Source organism: Molossus molossus, unplaced genomic scaffold, assembly GCF_014108415.1.
Source record: "Molossus molossus isolate mMolMol1 unplaced genomic scaffold, mMolMol1.p scaffold_m16_p_1, whole genome shotgun sequence".
In the NCBI taxonomy this organism is placed as follows: domain Eukaryota; kingdom Metazoa; phylum Chordata; class Mammalia; order Chiroptera; family Molossidae; genus Molossus; species Molossus molossus.
In genome coordinates, this window is record NW_023425344.1 from 179,711,741 (window position 1) to 179,733,918 (window position 22,178).

The following is a 22,178-nucleotide window of genomic DNA, read 5'->3' on the forward strand; positions in this document are numbered from 1 at the left end:
AAATTTGTCTCAGTTTTTCTCATAGGTGGGATTAGGTTTTGTGCTGGTGGCTCTGAGTGAACATGTGTGGGTCAGGGAACACCTGCTTAGTTGGAATAGGCCTTCTTTGGCTAAAAATCAGCTCTCTGTCTGTATTTTACAAGTAACTAAAAATTTCACTGAAATAGCATGTAGCAGGAAACAGTTATAAAAGTGTCAAGAATAAGGAGCTAATAAATAAACAAAGGGGAATATAATTACTTCTAATCAAATCTGGTTTATTTTAAGCTTACCAAAAATATATTCAGGCAACTCCTCAGATCATCATTTCACAGTCTCATAAGCCTTATGCACTGTTGTCATTCCAAAAGCAGCCAAGACTGGAAGTCAAGTGGTCCAGCCCCTCAGCCCAGGAATACAATTAGAATCTACATGATAGGTGAGAAGGGGCAATATCCATGGACTGCCCTGACCCTCCCTTTTACCTTGGTAGGTAGGGTGTGATCATAGGATTAGGGAATTTGGTGCTGAATATCAATCAGTGAGAAAGTACAAGTTCTGTGTTTTGTCCCTCTAGCTCTTTGAAGTTCATTCACCTTACCAGCAGTTGGAAGGCAGCCTTCAGTTCTCACCCACACTCAAGCTTAGGACAGGTCTTGATTTTTCAAGAATTCACATTCACTTAAGGGAAAATACAAGAGAAACCCAGGCCTTAAGTACATCCCCAATTTCAAATTAATCAGGGATTAGAATAAATTAACCTCTGGAATGGTAGGAAGTGCTGGTTAGACCATGAGTCAGGATACTCCCTTAACCAGTTTTGCTCAGGCTCCGATCTAAGCAAGGTCTAAGGGAAAAAAAGGCTTGATTTTCATCCCCCTTAAGTAGTGGTATTTCACAAGTCATGAAGGCCATTGAAATGTGGTTAGTGTCCTAAAATTACTTCCAGTTCTTCCAGTTCCTTCTGGAAAGCTGAATCCTAGGGAGACAAGAGAACAAGACTAGGACCCAAAATCTAAAAGTCAACATTTCCCAAACCACTGGTACCCAAGAAGAAGGGCCCTTTGCTTCCTTTCGGATCTGTTATAGCACCTAAATACAAAAGTGAAGACCCTTTTCTAGGAAAGTAAGACTTTAAGGGAAGATTTTCTTTCTTGGAAAGGTCCAGGGAGGACTCAATAATGGAACCCAGTGTGAGAAAAGCTCTTAAAAGCATTACCTCGTTAGTGACATCTGGCAGCTCCATGGCCAGCTTCACCCACTGTCTAGCTTCAGAGTTTTTTCCTAGTTCTCTGTAGCACTGAGAAGAGACAACAGTGAAAACCCGGGAGAAACACGACTAGGAGACTATAACTGGATAAATAGGTATGCTTTTAGGAGTTTCCAGAATATTATCAACATACATATTTTTCATCTGTGTTGAAATAGGTTGAGTTTACCTTGGAAATATATACCCTTCCTGCTTTGGAAAATCCTGGTTGTAGTTCTTCAGCCTGGAGAAAGGAGGAGCGCATTTCAGTAAGGTGTTCCCCAAATTCAAGTAAGCTCTAAAGTATATTAGAGATTTCCAGTCCCCTACCTGGAGACTGATTTAGTGAGTCTGGGAATTTATATTTTTTATACGCTCTCAGGTCGTTCTGATTTTCCCAAACAGGCAAACAAAACTGGCCCCTACCAGAAACCCAATTATGTTCTTAGGAAAAACAAGGCCACCCAGGCATTTCTGGCTGCTGTCTACCCCCCCCCCTCCATACCTTTAGGAAGCTCTGGAGGGCATCCTCAATAGTAGCACTAAGAGGGCTTTCAAACAAGGCTGTAGCAGTTTTTTTTTCTAGCCAGCTCAGGTGAGCAACCTGCCACCAAAAGATCAAGGAATGAATAAAAAGTTTAAAAATTTTTAGAAATATTGCCATTTTCTATACTGAAAACAAACAGGGTCAATGGGGCTGAGTCCAATCAGTGACATGGCTGTTCAGAGGACACAGCATGTGAGCCAGGCTGAGGCCCCTACATTAAGGCCTGGAATTTAGCTCACCTGGTAGCACCACCTGCCAAGGAGAAAGTGTGCCATAGGGTTTTCTGGCTGGAGAGCAAGGGCTTGGTCCACATGTTTCTGAGGGGGTAAATGTAAATATAAACTAACATCAGACACCAGAGTTGATAAGGAAAGAGGGCGAGTCATAGAGGTGATAGGAACACCCTTTGCAAGGAGCTAGGATGGAGCAGGGAAGATGGACAGCACAAGGGAAAAACGAGAAGCCTCTCCTCACCTTGAAGCTAAAGCCACTCTGGATGCGCCTCTGGATGCCCTCATGCTCAGCCAGCTGACCACAAAGCACTGCATACCTAAGAGGAAAGCAGCAGCAAGCTCAGGGACAAGGGAAGGGCTCCCCACCCATCTCCTAACGGCACTGCCCCTGCACCCTCAACTAGAGCTGAAAATTTTCCCATCTGTATATAATTCCTCTTTTCACAGACCTATGGTCCCATTTCATAGTCTTTTGCAAACATAGTGGTGGGCTCTCCAACGTATACATACTAGATACAAAAGAGCTGGATCTTCCAGAGTAAATCTTTTTTATTTATTTATTTATTTTATCCTCACCTGAGGACATTTTTCCATTTTGATGTTCAGATAGAGTGGGAGAGAGAGAAACATCGATGTGGCTGCCACCTGCACATCCCAACCAGGGCCGGGGACAAACTGCAACTAAGGTACGTGCCCTTAGCGGGAACCGAACCCAGGTCTCTCGGGACTGCAGGCCAACGCTCTAACCGCTGAGAAAAACCGGCCAGAGCAAAATCTCTCTTATACTTAATATTTAGGCACAGTCTCAGTCCAAATTACCAACAAATTTCCCCTCATAATGAGTACAGCCGTAGGTGTCATAAAAACTTAAAGAGCAGTTCTCTGATATCAGCTTCAAAGGGTAAGAGACCTGAGAGCACTGCTTTTTGTCTCCTGAGCACACAGTAAAAGGTCTTATTAGCCTTGGAAGTATGCAGGTACACTATTAGTAAACTGTACTCTAGGACAAATTGGGATGAGATGCTCTAGGAGTTTCTATGATGTTATCTTGGGAACCAATAGAAGCAGAGGAAGAAATGCCTCGATTTCAGCCATCTCTTTCACATCCTTCCCAGGGGAACAAAGCCAGCCAGCTTCCCATCTTATGTCTTTAGAAACAAAGGTCTCATTACCCCATTTCTTTGGCATTGTTTCCAGAAGCACAGTTGATATTAAATGAGTGTCTAAAGGCCCAAATTGCTTTTTCATATATTCGCTAAATATCGGTGGGTATTGTATCAGATTCTTCCAGAGCCTCAGTTCCATTTTTTAGTCCAAACAGCTGTTCCCTAAGAATAGCTAAGAAAGCATAAGGCCAGTTTCCATTCTTCCAGGAGCCACAGGGAAGTAGCACCCATGACACCCTAGAAACTGATGACCTGGCCTCTGAGGAGACTCCTTGCAGAGATCAAGTTTCAGCGACAGATAAAGAGCCCCTCTCAGCTCACGGTCTGAGGACAGAGATATGGAAAGCAAGAGGGGTGGTAGGAAAGGAATGTTTTCCCACTCTGAGGTGCTAGACCCAGGCCCCAGGACACGAGTTGGCCCTGACCCATGCAAATTGGCAGAACTTTGCCTCATATGAGACCACAAACAGGGCTGATGTTTTTGTGAGCTAATAAATTGACTACTGAACTTACTGAGGGTGAACTCACATCCACTTTTCCCCATGCAAGCCAAACAAAGAAGCCAAAGCCAACCACCAGCCAGGGATAGCAGCTAGGGGAAAGAGGAGGTTGTGCAGGACAGGGGAGCTGCAAACTTTGGCCCAGCCTCCCTGGGAAGCCAAGAACCACAAGTTTTGTAGGTAGGGTGACTTACAAAGCTGCTCATTTCTCCAAGCCCCAACAACAAAAAAGCCTGTACTCTCCCCTGCCTCATCCTGAGGGCACCTGCCAAAGAAAACTTCCCTGGGTCCCCAGCTGGGGTAGGGTGGGGCACATGGAAGGAAAGGCCAGAGCTCCCCCTCCTGGTTCTGTTGGCAAATCCTTTGTGGCCAGGGCAGAGACAGTAAAGCTCCACCCCCTCCACTCATCTCTGCTCTAACCCATTCTGCTTTTCATGGTACTCTACAGGGTGTTATTACCATTGGTGACAGTCAGCACTCTCATCCCCCTTCTCCAGAGCGGCCTCCACTTCTTCTTTTCCTGTGGAACAAAAGTGATCCAGAGTTGATAAGGGCTCCCATGCACACTTCCTAAAAGGAAGAATGACTACTTCAGCTCTCACCAATTCTTACCCAGCCTGGACTTTAGAAATAGTTGTGAACTTAGAATGAAAAACTGTAAGTAGTTTCTCAGGCATGACTTCTTCACCTCACCTTCCCAATCTCCACAGTCAGCTGTCCCAGCTACCTTGTTTTTATGATACTCACTGGTGTGCTCCCAGCACTTCAAATATAAAAAGACCCAAAGCCAATCTGAAACTGCCGGACAGAACTGACCCTGGAGGGTTTTTGATTTGGGGTCTGTGATAGGCTTCAGGGTGTCCATGAATCCCTCCAAAGTTACATAAACTTTTAGGTACATGTACATTTTATTGAGAAGATCCACAGCTTTGATCCTTTGATTCTCAAAAGGATCCAAAAACATTCATCACAACTCTAGGCCAAAACTTACCAGAGCCAAATGGACAAGAGGTGACTTGCACTTATTTAGTCTTCAGTTTTCTAGGCACCAAGACTAACAAGGAAGTTGAGGCCTAAATACATGAAAGGTCTTGACAAGAGTCCCCTAGAGTGACAAAGAGCCTGGAACCCTCCAGATGAGGACCATCATGCCTATTATGCAATGGAGAAAATAGCAGCCTGCAACATGGCACTTGTCCTTTGATTAAAATAGAGAGGCATGGAAGGGAACATGGAGAAAGTGGAACAAAAATAATGTGTTGAGGTGGTAGACTGACTAATCTGAAATGTTTCTTCATCCTTAAGTGATAGTAATGATGGTATGTTGTATATGCAACAAATTTTTTTATCCTCACCCGAAGACATTTTTACATCTATCCCCAGACAGAGCAGGAAGGAGAGAGAGAGAAACATCAATGTGAGAGAGAGACATGGCGTGGCTGCCACCCATGCGACGGCTGGGGACAAACTGCAACCAAGGCACATGCCCTTAGCGGAAACCGAACCCGGGACTCTCTGGTCCGCAGGCCAACGCTCTAACCGCTGAGCCAAACCGTCCAGGGCAACAAATATTTTAAGACAGCTGATGAGAATGCTGCATCTCCCTTTCCAAACAAAGAATGCCCCCACCAATGAGGGACATAGTCTCTTTAGGAATTTCTCTCTGCCCCTTCAAAGTACTGTCTCATCTCACTAGGAAAATAATAGTGAAGAGTGAGAAACAGTTTCTGTCAAATAGGACACGGGTGAACAGATAATCGTCTGAGATCCCAAAGAATGACCGCCTCCTGGTGGTTCAGCTTCTGGAGATAGAACAAAATGAAGAACTTTAAACCCAGCAAGGATGGTTCTGAATAGCTGGAGTCCCAGAACAGGACCTTCGAAGATGCTACGCAGCCATATGACCTCCAGTAGGAACAGACTCGTCGTCCAGGGGGCTAAACTCAGGAAACCAGACCAGTGCAGGCTGTAGCTGCTCCTGATAAGAGCTGATCAATGACCAAAGGGAAAGGAATTATTCTTGGTGGTACCAAAAACCCAAAAGCTGATCAGAATCCTCACCTGAAATTTAGATGGGAAAGCAGAAATTTTTAAAAAGCACCTTTTGTTAAAATTCCCAGGGATTTTTCTGAAGATCTATAACAATAAACATTTGAATCAATTGGCCTGTTCTTTCTATATCGACTTCCTAATTCTAGGAATGTTTAGAACAGTCACCTTGAGGTATTGTCAGATTCTACATGAGTGGTTCTCAACCTTCCTAATGCTGCGACCCTTTAATACAGTTCCTCATGTTGTATGTGGGTGGACCTGCCTGGAGACGGACAGAGGAGCTGTGTCTCGGTTCCTAAGACCATCAGAAATATGTGTTTTCCGATGGTCTTAGGCAACCACTGTGAAAGGGTTGTTCGACCCCCAAAGGGGTCGTGACCCACAGGTTGAGAATTGCTGTTCTACATTATCAAATACATATTCAATAACCTTTGCAAGGCTGTACATAAAAAGCGGGAAAGTAGCCCTGGCCAGTTTGGCTCAGCAGTTAGAGCATTGGCCTGCGGTCCAGAGAGACCCAGGTTCAGTTCCCACTAACAGCATGTACCTCGGTTGCAGTTTGTACCCGGCCCTGGTTGGGTCGTGCGGGTGGCAGCCACTCGGTGTGTCCCTTTCACATCAATGTTTCTCTCTCTCCTCTCTCCCTCCCACTCTATCTGAACAAAAAATAGGAAAATGTCCTCAGGTGACGATAAAAAAAGAAGTGGGAAAGTAGACAAATCCCTTTTTTCTCTATTTTAGAGAGAGGGAAGCAGAAACATCAATGAGAGAGAACACTGATTGGCCGCTTCATGCATGCCCCCGCCCCCACCGCCCCCACCCTATTGGGGATAGGGCCCACAACCTGGGCATGTGCCCTGATCGGGAATCGAATCTGTGACCTCCTGATACATGGGTTAACACTCAACCACTGAGCCATACCAGCCAGGCAACAAATCCATTTTAGATAACTAACTGAACCTGGAACAAGACCTGGAAGCCCACTGATGGTACATGACTCAGTGTGTAGGGAGGTAAGACATATCACCTTCCCCACAAAACCAGTCACTTTTTATTTAGACATGCTTAGAGAGAGGAAGGGAGGAGGAGAGACAGAAAGAAACATCCATTGGCTGCCTTCCGTACACACCCCAACCAGGGATCCAACCTGCAAACTGGCTATGTGCCCTGACCTGGAATCGAACCTACAACCCCTTGGTGCAGGGACAGTGCTCCAACAAACTGAGCCACTCCAGCTGGACCAGTCGCTTTTTAAAGTGCCAGGATTCTGCCCTGGCCGGTTTGGCTCAGCAGTTAGAGCGCTGGCCTGCGGTCCAGAGAGACCTGGGTTCAGTCCCCGCTAAGGGCACGTATCTCGTATCTCGGTTGCAGTTTGTCCCCGGCCCTGCTTGGTCGTGCAGGTGGCAGCCACTCGATATGTCCCTTTCACGTTGATGTTTCTCTCTCTCTCTCTCCCGCTCATTCTATCTGAACAACAAACGGAAAAAAATGTCCTTGAGTGAGGATAAAACAAATAATAATAAAGTGCCAGGACTCAGTGACTTCACAGCAGAGAGGGATGAGCCCTGAGCCTGGCATAAGTCAGATGCACTCTACCCCCTGGGTACAGACTTGGTAATGGAGTAGCTAAGTAGGTCCCAGAGACTTCTAACTTAGCAGTATTCTCCCAAACTACTCCTTACAGGTATTCACCAAATATACTCCACTAATATTCTTAGAATACCTGCCCCACAACCTCTATAACTGAAACCAGATTCATAAACCGCAGGGAAAAAAAACAAAACCCTCTTCAGATTAAGAAAGGAGGCTTTGCCCTCTTTGTGTTGGGTAGTGAGAACAAAGAATTAGGCTGATATGATACAAATACTCCTAAATGCATGCACTAATGATATTCAGATCACAATGATATGCAGAGAAGCAGAGACTATTCTCTGTATCAAGGAAGCAGGGATCTCTGGGAGCCCGAGTTTGTCTCTAGTGAGTGAGCCACAACTGCCCTGATAGTCTGCACCTTGGTAGTTCCTCTGGACCCCAAGTAGATGGGCTGGCTCCACCCCTATACCTTCCCACAGGGAACCTGTCAGCACTTACCATTTAGAGCATATGACTTCTTCTCGCTCACCTCCTCAGCAAGCTCACACATGTCACTATAGGCCCGGGCCAAGCGCCAGAGAAAGTCCTGCCGACTTCCATACTAGAGACCAAACAGAGAAAGGGTTGGAGGCCCCTCTTTCCTCAGAGAATTGGGGCTTGGCCTTCCCACACCCTATGTTTGAGTTTCCAACATAGTGTGTTACAGATGCTGACTGACATTACACCAGTTTTATGCATGGTCTTCTACCCCCAAATGATCTCCCTTTTCTTGGGCATTTTCACATTTTTTTCATTGTGTCAGCAAGACTTCTTTTGCTGTGCCTTGTTACATCTTGGAGTTGACCTTTCCTCCTTACAGTATTAGCAGGCCAGAATGCCCTCCCTCTACAGTAGTGCACAAAAAAAGGGGCAGTTCTAACTTTGGGGGCACTTATACTTGGGTGAGCATAAATTCTGGCAGTGAACCTAAGAAGGGAACTGTGGTTGAGTGAGCTACATGCTTATCCCTGGTGTTCGAAACTTCAAGAGGGGTAGGCAGCTTGTGCTCTGCGTCAAGGGAAATAAAAGGGCTTTCCAGTTCTCTCCGTTTCCCTCTGCTGTGAGGGTGGAGTTCTTGGAGTAGGAAGCAGAGGAAAGCCCTCAGGAGGCAGCTCTGGAGCAGGCATAAGCCTAGGCCTCTAGGGGTAGCATTTAGCTCCTTGGAAGAGGATGTGGAACCCTGGACAGGTACAGAACCAACCATCTCACCCTCATTTTCCTTCCCATGTCACCTTGCAGTCAATAACCACAGTGGCCTCCTCTCATTCCCTAGGAATCAGCAGGGAAGGGGGGAGAAAGGGAGGACAGGCAGCTGGAGCCTCACCGCTAGCTTGTTGTTGAGCAGCAACTGGAAGCCTTCTCGCTTGCTCTGCGCACTGCCCTGGTGCAGCTCGTCAGCCTGCCGCAGGAGGGGCAGCACAGCCTCCAGGCCAGGGGAGGCGTCAGCCTCCAGGTCTCTGGGGACAGGGCCTGAAGTCACCTCTGCCTCCAGGTCCAGAGAATCCTTTCTCCCCATCTTCACAGTCTCACAGCTTACTTCATCTTCCCCATCTTCACTCTCCCTGTCCGAGTCCCGCTCATAGTCAGACTCAGCATTAGCTGTTGTGTAACTGGCAGAGAAATGTAAGTTACAGGGTCAAAGGAGGGGATCATTCAGCCTCAGAGCCCTACGGTCTCCCCTACCCACAAAGAGGGACTCTCCATGATGCTGTCGTCCAGAGCACCAAGTATGAACCATTCCCCCCACCTATGGCAAAAACTAGTCCTCTAGAGAAAGCTTCCCATGGGAACCATGGGTGGAAAAATTATTTAGGGAAAGAGTGACCAAATCCAGGAGCACATTCAGGGGCTATTATGAGAACCCCCTGCTTAGCTATCACCAAGTCTGCCAGTAAATGGACAAAAAAGAAAAAGCCTAGAAAGGCATGTACAAGCCCAGCTGGTGTGGCTCAATGGTTGAGCGTCGACCCATGCACCAAGACGTCACTGGTACAATTCCCGGTCAGGGCACATGCCCAGGACGTGGGCCAAATCCCCAGTGAGGGACATGCAGGAGGTGGCCAGTTTATGTTCTCTCTCATCAATGTTTCCATCTCTCTCTCCCCCTCCCTTCCCCTCTCTCTAAAATCAATAAAGAAAAGAAAAGAAAAAAAAAAGGTGTGTACCAGAAGGCTGCCAGTTGACCTCTCTTGGCAGAAGAATTAAAAAGAAACTATTAGCCCTGGCCATTTTGGCTCAGTGGTTGAGCGTTGGCCTGCAGACCAGAGAGTCCCAGGTTCAGTTCCCGCTAGGGGCACATACCACCAAAAAATAAATAAAAAAATAAAACTATTGCCCTGGCCAAGTTGGTTGGAGCATCGTCCCACACATCAGAAGATTGTGGGTTAGATTACCAGTTAGGGTACATACCTAGGTTGTGGGTTTGATCCCCAGTTGGGGTGCATAAAGGAGGCAGTCAATCAGTATTTCTCACATCAATGTTTTTTTCCTTTCCTCTCTCACTTAAAAAATAAAATAAAACATATCTTCACCCTGGCCAGTTTGGCTCAGCGGTAGAGTCAGCCCATGGACCAATGACTCGCGGGTTTGATTCTGGCCAAGGGCATGTACCTCAGATGCAGTTCGTCCCTGGCCCTAGTCAGGTAGTGTGGGAGGCAGCTGGTTAATGTGTGTGTGTCCCTCTCCCTCTCTGTCCCTTCCACTCTATCTGATGATGAATAGAAAAGTATCCTAGGGTGAGAATTAAAAAAAAACAAACCTGCCCTGGCCGGTTTGGCTCAGCGGTTAGAGCATCAGCCTGCGGTCCCGAGAGACCCGGGTTCAGTTCCCGCTAAGGGCATGTACCTCGGTTGCGGTTTGTCCCCGGCCCTGGTTGGTCGTGCAGGTGGCAGCCACTTGATGTGTCCCTTCACGTCGATGTTTCTTTCTCTCTCTCTTCCTCTCTCTCCCTCCCGCTCTATCTGAACAAAAAATGGAAAAATGTCCTCGGGTGAGGATAAAAAACAAAAAAAAAACAAATGAATGCATAAATAAGTGGAACAACAAATTGATGTCTCTCTCTTCTCTCTCCCCTCCCTCCCCCACTTCCTCTCTCTAAAATCAAATAAATAAATAATTTCTTAAAAAGATAAAAACTTTGCCCTGGCCAGTTTGGCTCAGCAGTTGGAGTGTTGGCCCAAGGACTGAAGGGTTACAGATTGATTCCGCTCAAGGGCACATACCTGGGTTGTAGGTTTGCTCCCCAGCCCAGGTTGGAGTCAGGCAGGAGGCAACCAACTGATGTGTCCCTCTCATATCGGATGTTTGTCTCTGTTTCTCTCTCCCCCCGCCCCCTCCCTCCCTCCCACTCTCTAAAAAAAAAAATCAATGGAAAAATGTCTTCGGGTGAGGATTAGCAACAACACAAGATAAAAATGTTAATATAGGTGAAGCTGATCTGAGCTAGATGGCTCACCAGGCTCAGGGTTTGTCAATCATTTTTGCTTTATCAGCCAAAGGCATCTGTCAGAACCAACATGGGCAGCCACAGATATCCACATTTTCTTTCTCAATTCATCGTGTGCCTCTATCCCAAGTCAGCCACCAACCCTAACCTACAGTAGGAGTAGCCCTTGCAAACCTTTGGAATTGCTGGGGGTGGGGTGAGGGCCACTTGCAGCTGGGAGCAGGAGAGGAGGAAGATGCAAAAAAAACCACCTGGGAAGGTATCTCTGGGGCTACCATAAGCCAGGGGTCTCCTTGGGAGCCCAACCTTGATGCACCCAAGTTTTTCTCAGATCTTGGCCTCTACCAACAGCTGATTAGTATGTTTTTCCTAACCACCTAATGAATCAGACAAAAATAGCAGGGGAGAAGGTAAGACTTCTAGGGTCCAGAATCAGACACCAGAAAGGCCTCTGGACTGAAGGAAAAGCAGGTTCTGTAAGCCAGAAGGTTCTGAGCACAGAGAAGACTTTTAGTGATAGCCTTCCTCCATCCTGAAGTGGAGTACTGGGGAAGGATCACTATTGCTGGAGCAACACAGAACTGAAGGAGAGATGTGGGCTGAACGCTGCAGGTCAGAAAGCCAGAGATGGCAAGGAGGCAGGCTCCACCTAGAAGTTACCAGGTGAGCAATCCATGTGGAGTGCTGCTTTATAGAGGAGCTTCCCGAATTCTCTAACGAAGGGGCCCTAATAAGGAACAAGGTATTTAAAATCTTAACTTTACCCTGCTCTTTAAGTTTATCCGAATATCTTTCCCCTCTAACAAAGTGCAGTAAAAATTTTAGGAATTAAAGGGACAAGAAATGGCATCAGATTCACAGTCAGCCTGAGTGGGGATGAGTGAGATCACACAGCGGCATCCTAGAGAAACTCCCGACTGATTCCTAGGGCCGGGATAAAAAGCTGCCCCTACTTAGCCCATCCAGGCCCAAAGACAAATGGATGAACGGGTTATCTGGGGTGGAAACCCGAGTCTCATCACCTCCAGTTGCTAGAAACAAGGGGAGATCTCATTCCCTGCTGGACTGAAGACTGCCTTGGCCAATCAGGAGTCTCCCAGGAGGGACCCCTGCTCTTATGCTAGAGCATAGGCATTAGCAGTCTCCAGGAAGCTGAGCCAGGAGGAAAGTCCTACAATTTGTGATCCCTCTTGGTCCAAAAGGCCAAGGAGAGAGGTTAGGGGGGCCTTACTGCCACCCACAGTGAGAGGTGGTAGAGCCTTGTGAGGCAGGGAACCTCCAGCAAGGCTGGCACAGTGAGGAGGCCTTTTATGCACTCAGCCCTTTATTTATTTACTTATTTACTTACTTACCTACTTATTTTTCTTTATTGATTTTAGAGAGAGAGGAAAAGAGAGGGAGAGAGAGAGAAAAACACTGATGAAAGAGAATATCGATTGGCCGCCTCCTACATGCCCCCCACTGGGGATTGGGCCCACAACCTGGGCATGTGCCCTGACCGGGAATCGAACCGGCGACCTCTGGTGCACGGGTTGACGCTCAACCACTGAGCCACACCAGCCGGGCCTCAGCTCCACTTTAAAGATCTCTGCCTCACTAATTTGCAGGCTCGCTGCCTGGCATGCAGTGGGCAGGCAAGCACTTGCTGAGTGAGCACTGACATCAGCCTCATGGGCTCCCAGGGCTTGAGACTGATCATGTGCCAAAGCCACATGGGCTGCCATCCCTACATTCACATCATGCTCTCACACCTCTTGGGCCACCAACCCAGTTCTTGAAGAAATCCACAAGGGGGGGGGGGGGAGCCCTTTTGTTGAACATGCCCTGCATCTTTTGAGATCAACAAGATATTGGCAAGGCCCTCTGAAGAGGCCATTTGGATCTCTACACTCAGACTGAACACACTGTTCTCACAGTGGGTGGAGGACCCAAGGCTCCCTCAGAGCAAGGAGCCCAGTGCTATCCTCCTCTACTCCTTAAATGATCAAGGACTCAGTTACACGTCTCCCCTCCTAGCAATTAAGTTTCTTTCCTTGAACTCCTCCTAAACCCCATTAGAGGGGGGGAGCCAAAGCATCCAAAGACAGGTATGGGCCCCAACCCAGAGACACTCAGAAGATCTCACCTAAATGAGGTGATGCATGTCCAAGGAGCTGAGCTCACGGCAATCCCTCTTGGCTGGGATGCCTGGTAAGGCTTGCTGGAGGAGCTGGTGTTTTAGGGTAAGTTTGGTTTTTACCCTAAGGAAAACCCTTAGGGAGGGAACTAACGCTGTGTTTGTGACAATGCTCAGGGAGCAAGCTCAAAGACCCACACAGTGGTTCTGCCTCTGCTAATCAGTCAGTCCTCTGGAAACTCAAAGTTGCTATTTCATTTGGGGGTGGGGGTGGGGGGGACTATAGCTTTCAGTGGAGTTGAGTAGCCCATCAAATATTCTTATCCTTTTATCCCTCAAAGAGGCACTCCTTCCTCAAGGACCATATATTCAAAGTCTCATTCCAGAGTTTGAGGTCTCCTCCCATAATTTCCCCTTGACCTATATGGCACTGACCATGGCAAAAAGAATTATTCACTTTGGCCACTGCCCCAGATGGCAGCCAGCTAAACCAGAGTCTTGCATCATACTCTCCCACATTGGCCTCCACAAGCCACACAATCACTCATGGGGCTGAGCCTGCTGAAGCTATAATTAAGAAAGCCTCCCCTGGCCGGTTTGGCTCAGCAGTTAGAGCGTCGGCCTGCGGTCCCGAGACCCAGGCTCGGTTCCCACTAGGGGCATATACCTCGGTTGCATTTTGTCCCCAGCCATAGTTGGGTTGTGCGGGTGGCGGCCACTCGATGTGTCCCTTTCACATCGATGTTTCTCTCTCTCTCTCCCCCTTCCACTCTATCTGAACAACAAAATGGAAAACTGTCCTCGGGTGAGGATAAAAAAAAAAATCCTGATCTTTGGGCAGAGCTATGACTCTCTTGTTCTACCAAGTTCAAACATCAATTCCCGCCCTGGCTGGTTTGGCTCAGCGGTTAGAGCGTCGGCCTGCGGTCCAGAGAGACCCGGGTTCAGTTCCCGCTAAGGGCACGTACCTCGGTTGTAGTTTGTCCCTGGCCCTGGTCGTGTGGGTGGCAGCCACTCAATGTGTTTCTTTCACATCGATGTTTCTCTCTCTCTCTCTGTTCCTCTCTCTCCCTCCCACTCTACCTGAACAAAAAATGAAAAAATGTATTCGAGTGAGGACTAAAAAAAAAACATCAATTCCCTACCCAAGTGATCTGCTTCCTTGGGTACATAAAGATGCTCCTGCCCTGGCCGGTTTGGCTCAGCGGTTAGAGCGTTGGCCTGTAGACCAGAGAGTCCCAGGTTCGGTTCCCGCTAGGGGCATGTACCTTGATTGCAGTTTGTCCCCAGCCCCGGTTGGGGTCGTGTGGGTGGCAGCTAGTCGATATGTCTCTCACATCAATGTTTCTCTCTCTTTTCCCCCTTCTCTCCTTCCTGCTCTATCCAAATAAAAAATGGAAAAGTGTCCTCGGGTGAGAATAAAAAAAAAAAGCTTTAGCCCTGGCCAGTTTGGCTCAGCGGTTAGGGCATCGGCCTGCGGTCCAGAGAGACCCGGGTTCTGTTCCCGCTAAGGGCACATGCCTCGGTTGCAGTTTGTCCCCAGCCCTGGTTGGGTCGTGCAGTGGCAGCCACTCGATGTGTCCCTTTCACGTCAATGTTTCTCTCTCTTTTCCTCTCTCCCTCCCGCTGTCTGAACAAAAAATGGAAAAGTGTCCTCGGGTGAGGATAAAAAAAAAAAGCTTTAGCCCTGGTTGGTGTGGCTCAGCAGTCAGAGCACTGGCCTGAGCACTGAAGGCTCTTGGGTTCGATTCTGGGTCAAGGGCATATACCTTAGTTGCAGGTTCAATCCCCAGACCCAATAGGGGTCATGTGGGAGGAAATCAATCAACGTGTCTCTCTCACATTGATGTTTCTCTCTCTCTCCCTCCCACTCTATCTAAAAATCAATGGAAAAATATCCTCATGTGAGGAATTTAAAAAAAAAAAAAAAGGAAAAAAAATATCCTTGGGTGAGGATTAACAAAAAATAAAAATAATAAAATCAAAAGCTTTAGTCTGACCAAGTTTGGAAGCTGTCCACAAGACTCCTGACTACTGCCCCATCTCACAATAAGGCCTGTTATCAGACCTGCTGGGCCACCAATTACTTGGGACAGTCAGCTCCCATCTGTAAATCTGACAAGGGAGCAAGCCTTCCCTGGGGAAAGAGGACAGCTACCAGGGGAATGGGAGCACACCTAGTAAAGGAAATAAAGTTCTTGTGACAACACAGGAAAATGCCCAATTAATATTATAGGAAAACAAATAAAAAATATGTCAAAAACAAGCCTACTCAAAGGAAAATAACAGATGTAAGCAGTCATCACTGTTAACATTTCTGTTTGTCTACATGACAAAAGGTGGACAGTTTCTTTTATTTTAACTGTTCTGTATTTATGTATATCCTTACCTTGTTCCAAAAATCTGTATATATATTTCTGTTTAATGTTTTTATTTATTTTTTAAAGAGAGAAACATTGATGTGAAAGAGAAACATCAATCGGCAGTCTCCTGCACGCCCCCTTCTGGGGATCGAGCCCACAACCTGGGCATGTGCCCTGACCAGGATCGAACCGGGACCTCTCAGTTCATGGGACGATGCTCAATCCATTGAGCCACACCAGCAGGCAAAAAATTATTTATAGCAGGTTGGTGTGAATTTTCCATTGGTAAACACTGCTTTTACAAAATGTAACCTAGCTGGAGCCACAATTGCCCCAGGAGAAATGACTCACCCCCCTTCACTCTCAGCATCTGTGAATGTGGCTCCCGAGGTGGCCGTGAAGTAGACAGAGCTGGAGCCAGTGGAGTCACTCCTCTCTCGAGTAAACAGGAACCTTCGCCGCCGACCCACTCTCTGGTTCTCTTCCATGTGAGATCTGAAAAGCAGGGTGGCATTAGGCCCCATCCAGCCTGTCTTTCCCCTCACCATGAAGAAGCCTCTTACTACTGCTCCTCATTAAAGAGCGAAGAACAGAAAAAATCCTGGATCTCGCCCAGGCAGTGTTGCTCAATGGTTGAGCACTGACCCATGTACCAAGAGGTCGCCGGTTCGTTCCCGGTCAAGTCACATGCCCAGGTTGTGGGCCAAATCCCCAGTGTGGGGCACGTAGGAGGCAGCCAATCGATATTCTCTCTCATCACTGTTCCCATCTCTTTCTTCTTCTCCTTTCCTCTCTCTCTAAAATCAATAAAGGAAAAAAAAAAATCCTGAGTCCTGGCCCTGGCCAGGTTGCTCAGTTAGAACATCCTCTAATACACCCAGGTTGCAGGTGGTCAGGGCACATACAAGAATCAATAAAAAGCAGCTAGTTGCCCAGGCCAGTTTTGCTCAGTGTTTAGAGGATCAGCCTGTGGTCCAGAGAGACCCGGGTTCGGTTCCGCTAAGGGCACGCACCTCGGTTGCAGTCTGTTCCCAGCCCTGGTTGGGTCATGCGGGAGGCAGCCACTCAATGTGTTCCTTTCACATCGATGTTTCTCTTTCTCTCTCTCCCACTCTATCTGAACAAAAAATGGAAAAATGTCCTCAGGTGAGGATTAAAAAAAAAGACCCGCTGGTGTGGTTCGGTGGTTGAGCATTGACCCATGCACCAAGAGGTCTCCGGTTCGATTCCCGTTCAGGGCACATGCCCAGGTTGCAGGCTCTATCCCCAGCAGGAGTGTGTGTGGGAGGCAACTGATCAATGTTTCTCTCTCTCTCCCCCCATTTCCTCTCTCTCTAAAAATCAGTAAAAACAATTTATTTATTTATTTATTTTTTATCCTCATCTGAGGACATTTTTTCCATTTTTTGTTCAGATAGAGTAGGAAGGAGAGAGAGGAAGAGAGAGAGAGAGAGAGAGAGAGAGAAACATCGATGTGAAAGGGACACATTGAGCGGCTGCCACCCACACAACCCAACCAGGGCCGGGGACAAACTGCAACCGAGGTACGTGCCCTTAGCGGGAACTGAACCCGGGTCTCTCCAGACCGCAGGCCAACGTTCTAACCACTGAGCCAAACCGGCCAGGGCAATAAAAACATATTTTAAAAAATAAATTTAATAAAAAGAATCAACCAGTGAATGCATGAATAAGTGAAACAACAAATAGATGTTTCTCTCAGATCATTAAATTTTTTTTTTTTTAAATTCTGGGTTGCTACACTCAAGAGAACAAGGGCAGCTCCCTGGACAGACCAGAGCAGACCAGGTTAGTCAGAACAAAGCGTTTCAGCTGCTACAACAGATCACGAAGGCCTAAAAGCAGCAAGGCCAGCTTCCCTGCCAATTGGGTGAGAAGCTATAAAGTTGGCTTCTTCCTTAGAGACAGACAGCAAAGGCCAGAACACAGCTTAGCTGAAAAAGCTGTAGGGGCAGGGGACAAGGCAAGAGAGGAGGCTGCATTACTCACCGGAACTCTCCAACAATCTGCCCAGCAAGGCCCTGCAGGCTGCTCCTCAGCTCCTCTACCTCCTGCCGCAGTGCCACCAGACTGGTCAGCACAAAGTCCAGGCGGTCCAGCACCATCTCCTGCCCTTCTTGTGGAAAGCTGGGCAGCACTGCAGCATCTCCGGCCTCACCTGGGACTGCCCGCAGTGGCTTCACTGAAGGAAGGAGTACAGAAGACAGTGATATCCACAGGACACAGTGAGGAAAAGATCTTACACCTAGAATTCAAGAACACTTGCTTCTCATTGGAGTTTAATTTTCAAAGACCCTTGAGGCTCAGAAAGAATATGTTCACAGTTGAGTCTTGTTAATAAGTCTCGAGTAACTATCCAAAAAAACATCAAGGTCCCAATCTATAAATAAGAGGCCTCTGTCCCATGAACCTTCCACACCAGGGCCTTTGGCAGTATTGCACACCATGGCAGATGATATAAAATGCTTGCAAGAGTGAAGTTCCCCAAAGTCGGGACAGCTGCCCTGCTAGAATAAAATAAAACTCTATATCGGACTATAAGCATATCTCAGAAATATTGTGGGTTCAGTTCCAGACCACTGCAATAAATCAACTGTCGCAATAAAATCTTGCCTTCAATTTGAAAAATAACAATGTCTGTGAAGCGCTATAAAGCAAAGCACAATAAAACAAGGTATGCCTGTATATAATGCCCAAATACCAGTCAATACCAACCATATAGCAAAACTAAAATTGAGTTCAATCAAATTCTCATCTTTCACTTCACAAAAAATAGCAAAGAAAACTCTGAGCTCCATTCAAGAACTTTTACTATCATCAGATGGGGCAAACAGAAAAAGGGTAGTTACTAAGAGAAAAGGTACACTGGAAAAAGCCCATCAAAACCCAATGGAGCCCTAGCTGGTTTGGCTCAGCAGTTGGAGCACTGGCCTGTGGCCCAGAGAGACCCGGGTTCAGTTCCCACTAGAGGCACGTACCAAAAAAAAAAAAAAAAAAAAAACATTGAAAAAACACCATTACCAAGACCTGAATTGAGCTCTAAGTAAATTCCAATAATAAATGCTAATAAACTGAGAGCCACCTAAGGCAATTTTACTGGAAAATGTAAAAACAGGTAAATGAGGGAGGCAGAACCCAAAGTCCAGCAAGCATAAATCTGTGAAACATAGTAACAAACGCCCAACAGTGCTCAAGAATGTGGAGCAACAATTAATATTTGACAAAGGTGGCAAGAGCATACAGTGGAGTAAAGACAGTCTCTCTAGCCCTGGCTGGTTTGGCTCAGCGGTTAGAGCGTTGGCCTGCGGTCTGAGAGACCCGGGTTCAGTTCCCGCATGTACCTCGGCTGCAGTTTGTCCCCGGCCCTGGTTGGGTCGTGTGGGTGGCAACCACTTGACGTGTCCCTTTCACGTCGATGTTTCTCTCTCTCTCTCTCTCTCCCTCCCACTCTATCTGAACAAAAAATGGAAAAAATGTCCTTGGGTGAGGATAAAAATAAAAAAAAAGACAGTTTCGTTAATAAATGGTGTTGGAAAATTTGGACAGCTCCATGCAAAAAAATGAAACTAGACCATCAACTTACACCCTACACAATAATAAACTCAAAATGGATAAAAGACTTAAATGTGACTCAGGAATCCATAAAAATCCTAGAAGCAAATGTAGGGAACAAAATATCAGACATCATACTCAGCAGAATTTTCACTGGCACATCACCTAAGGCAACAGAAACAAAGGAGAAAATGAACACATGGGACTACATCAAACTCAAAAGCTTCTGCACAGCAAAAGATACAATCATGAAAATGAAAAGGCTACCCACTGTATGGGAGAACATAATTGCCAATGATATATCAGATAAGGGGTTAATTTCCAATATATATATGGAGTGCTCATACAACTCAACAAAAGGAAGACAAAGAACCCAATTAAAAATAGGCAGAGGAACTAAATAGCCACCTCTCCAAACAGGACATACAAATGGCTAAGAGACATATGAAGAAATGCTCAACATAACTAATCATCAGAGAGATGCAAATTAAAACAACAATGAGGTATCACCTCACACCTGTCAGAATGGCCACCATCAACAAATCATCAAACAAGTGTTGGCGAGGGTGTGGAGAAAAGGGGACTCTAGTACACTGCTAGTGGGAATGCAGACTGGTGCAGCCACTATGGAAAACAATATGGTGTTACCTCAAAAAATTAAAAATAATATGATGTTACCTCAAAAAATTAAAAATTGAACTTCCATTTGACCCAGTGATCCCACTTCTAGGACTATACCCTAAGAAGCCTGAAACACCAATCCGAAAGAATATATGTAGCCCCATGTTCATAGCAGCACTATTTACAATAGCTAAGATCTGGAAACAACCCAAATGCCCATCAGTAGACAAATGGATAAAAAAGCTGTGGTACATATACACAATGGAGTACTATGCAGCTCTAAGAAAGAAAGATCTCTTATCCTTTGAGAAGACATGGTGGAACCTAGAAAGTATCATCCTAAGCGAAACAAGCCAAACAGAGAAAGACAAGTATCATATGATCTCACTTATTTGTGGAATATAATGAACATAACAGTCTGAGGAATGGGGCAGTCCCAGAGACATGGAAATGGGGTACAGACTGACTATCCCCAGAAGAGGGGGTGCGGGGAAGAGATAAACCACAGAACTTATATGCATGTGTGCATGAACAATGGACATGGACAACAAAGCTGGGGAGAGGGCGGAAAAGGAGGGGGAATCAGTGGGGGGAAAAGGAGAAACATCTGTAACAAAAATAAATAAATTAAGAAAAAAAAAAAGAATGTAGAGCAAGAAAGGTCCTTGGGCTCCAGCAATGTGGCTCAGTGGTTGAGCATCAACCCATGCACCAAGAGGTCACCGGTTCGATTCCTCGTCAGAGCACATGCCCAGTTGTGGGCTGGATCCCCAGTGGGGGACATGATGCAGGAGGCGGCCAATCGATGTTCTATCTCATCAATGTTTCTATCTATCTCTCCCTCTCCCTTCCTCTCTAAAAATCAATACAGAAAAACAAAAATTTCTTTTAAAAAGAAAGATCCCTGGGAACACGGCCACTTTCTCCCAACATCAGCAGAAGAATGACTAAGGCCAAGAAATTACAAACCAAACAAAACAAAATTTAAGGAAAGACAAGCACACTTGCAACACTAGGTTACTACCACATTATAAAATGCTAACAGTTACAATTTAAAATAACTCTTTGAGCCCTGCCAGTGTGGCTCAGTGGTTGAGCGTGGACCCATGCACCAAGAGGTTGCCCGTTCAATTCCTGGTCAGGGCACATGCCCAGGTTGTGGGCCCAATCCCCAGTGAAGAGTATGCAATTATTCTTTAAAGGCTCTTCTAAAACTAACTTTCCTTTTTTTTTTTTTTTTGGTACGTGCCCCTAGCGGGAACCGAACCTGAGACTCTCTGGTCCGCAGGCCAATGCTCCAACGACTGAGCCAAACTGGCCAGGGCTAAAACTAACTTTTCTAAACCACCTGGCATTTGGTGATCAGAGGAAACACCCATTCCCAATTAACACGAGGTGAGATGATCTGAAAGTTCCTCTATTACTCGAACATGAGGTTTGTACCAGCCCTATATACTTTGCTCACATGAGTTCATTTAACATGAAAGTTTTGCAAAACTGAAAGCACTACCCACATTCAGCTGCAAATAAGCACATTCCCAGCCCCGTGCTGTGTTAAGTCCATGGGACCAGGTGACCAGGCCCAATCCTGCCTTTTACTTGCTCTGTGACAACCTTGGGAAAGTTACACAGTCTTTCTTAATCTTGATTTCATCATCATAAGGATATAAACACTTGGACTAGATAGTCTCCAAGGTCTCTTGATTTTAATATTTAATTTAATACGTAAGCCTCAGGACTTTTAATTCCTACAAGATTAGCTTTTCCTTTTGCCTACTTTTAGACTCTTCCTCTATGTATTAAACACCTCACCCAAAACTAAGCAAGTGCCTTTAATACGTATATAGCACTACTGTGGCCAAAACCAAAAGTGAAAACTAAACAACCTTTTCACAATATACTTCCCTAGGATTATAGGAGAAAGGGTACCAAAGAGGGAGAATGCTTTCTTTTCAATAGGCTGTCCAAAAAGGTGAAAGAAACTCTTAGGCATCCGCCTCCACTGTCCTGTCCCACAGGCTCTGCTAAAGGCAGCCTCGAACCCAGGCCCATCCGTCAGCAGTGACTGCGGCCTCAGGGGACCAGCTCCTACCCTGGCGTCCAGGCTCTGAAGTCTGCGTGAAGTCCACAGAGTTGGGCAGGAGCTGGCTCTGGCCATGGCGCTGGGTCCGTTTCCACCGCTGGCTGTAAAGGGCACACAGGAATCCAAGGCCCGCGGCGGTGCCCAGCAACAGTCCCAGCCCGGAGCGGACGCCGCCCAAGACCCCCAGTCTAGACATGATGCACCTGCAGCCCGCGCGAGCCACCGGGAGCGGGCGGGCGGGGGGAGAGAGATTCGTGAGCGTGGTCCATCCGCGCCCCCCACGCCGAACCCCTGGAGATATCTCCTTGCCCAGACTCTGAGACCTCACCCCAATCTGGACCCTAAACTTCCGCCAGCCCCCGGAGCCGAACTACCGCGAAGCAGCCTCCCCTCCAACACGCCCCCTAAGCCCTGATCCCGGAGTCAGGTTTCTGGGCCTCCAAACGCTCCTCTCCAGCCTCACGACACCGCACCCACAAACCCGCCGCCCTGGCCGCAAACTCCTGGCCTCCCCGCGCCCTTTGAAGGTGCCCTGGCCTTGCAGAAAACAAACTCAGACTCTCACCCGGCCGCTCAACATCACGGCAGGAGTCGCCGCCGCCTCACGCTGTCAATGATCGTG

The 22,178-nt window shown here is 46.9% G+C and overlaps 1 protein-coding gene across 2 annotated transcripts; it reads right to left on the reverse strand.

Annotated features, from left to right (window-relative positions):
• Positions 1-27: 27 nt before the first annotated feature.
• RMDN3 (regulator of microtubule dynamics 3) lies at positions 28-22,178 on the reverse strand. 2 transcript variants are annotated; one of them, XM_036247429.1, is made up of 13 exons: positions 22,122-22,178; positions 21,566-21,759; positions 17,290-17,482; positions 15,634-15,777; positions 8,683-8,968; positions 7,818-7,920; positions 4,134-4,194; positions 2,250-2,325; positions 2,015-2,092; positions 1,734-1,832; positions 1,419-1,472; positions 1,199-1,279; positions 28-958 (listed from the first exon to the last, which is right to left on the reverse strand). In XM_036247429.1, the coding sequence occupies exons 2-13, from the start codon at positions 21,750-21,752 to the stop codon at positions 905-907; spliced, it is 1,416 nt and encodes a 471-aa protein (XP_036103322.1). In that variant the 5' UTR covers positions 21,753-21,759; positions 22,122-22,178; the 3' UTR covers positions 28-904. The 2 variants fall into 2 exon arrangements, with proteins under 2 accessions (XP_036103322.1, XP_036103326.1); XM_036247433.1 differs by having other exon boundaries at positions 22,038-22,177.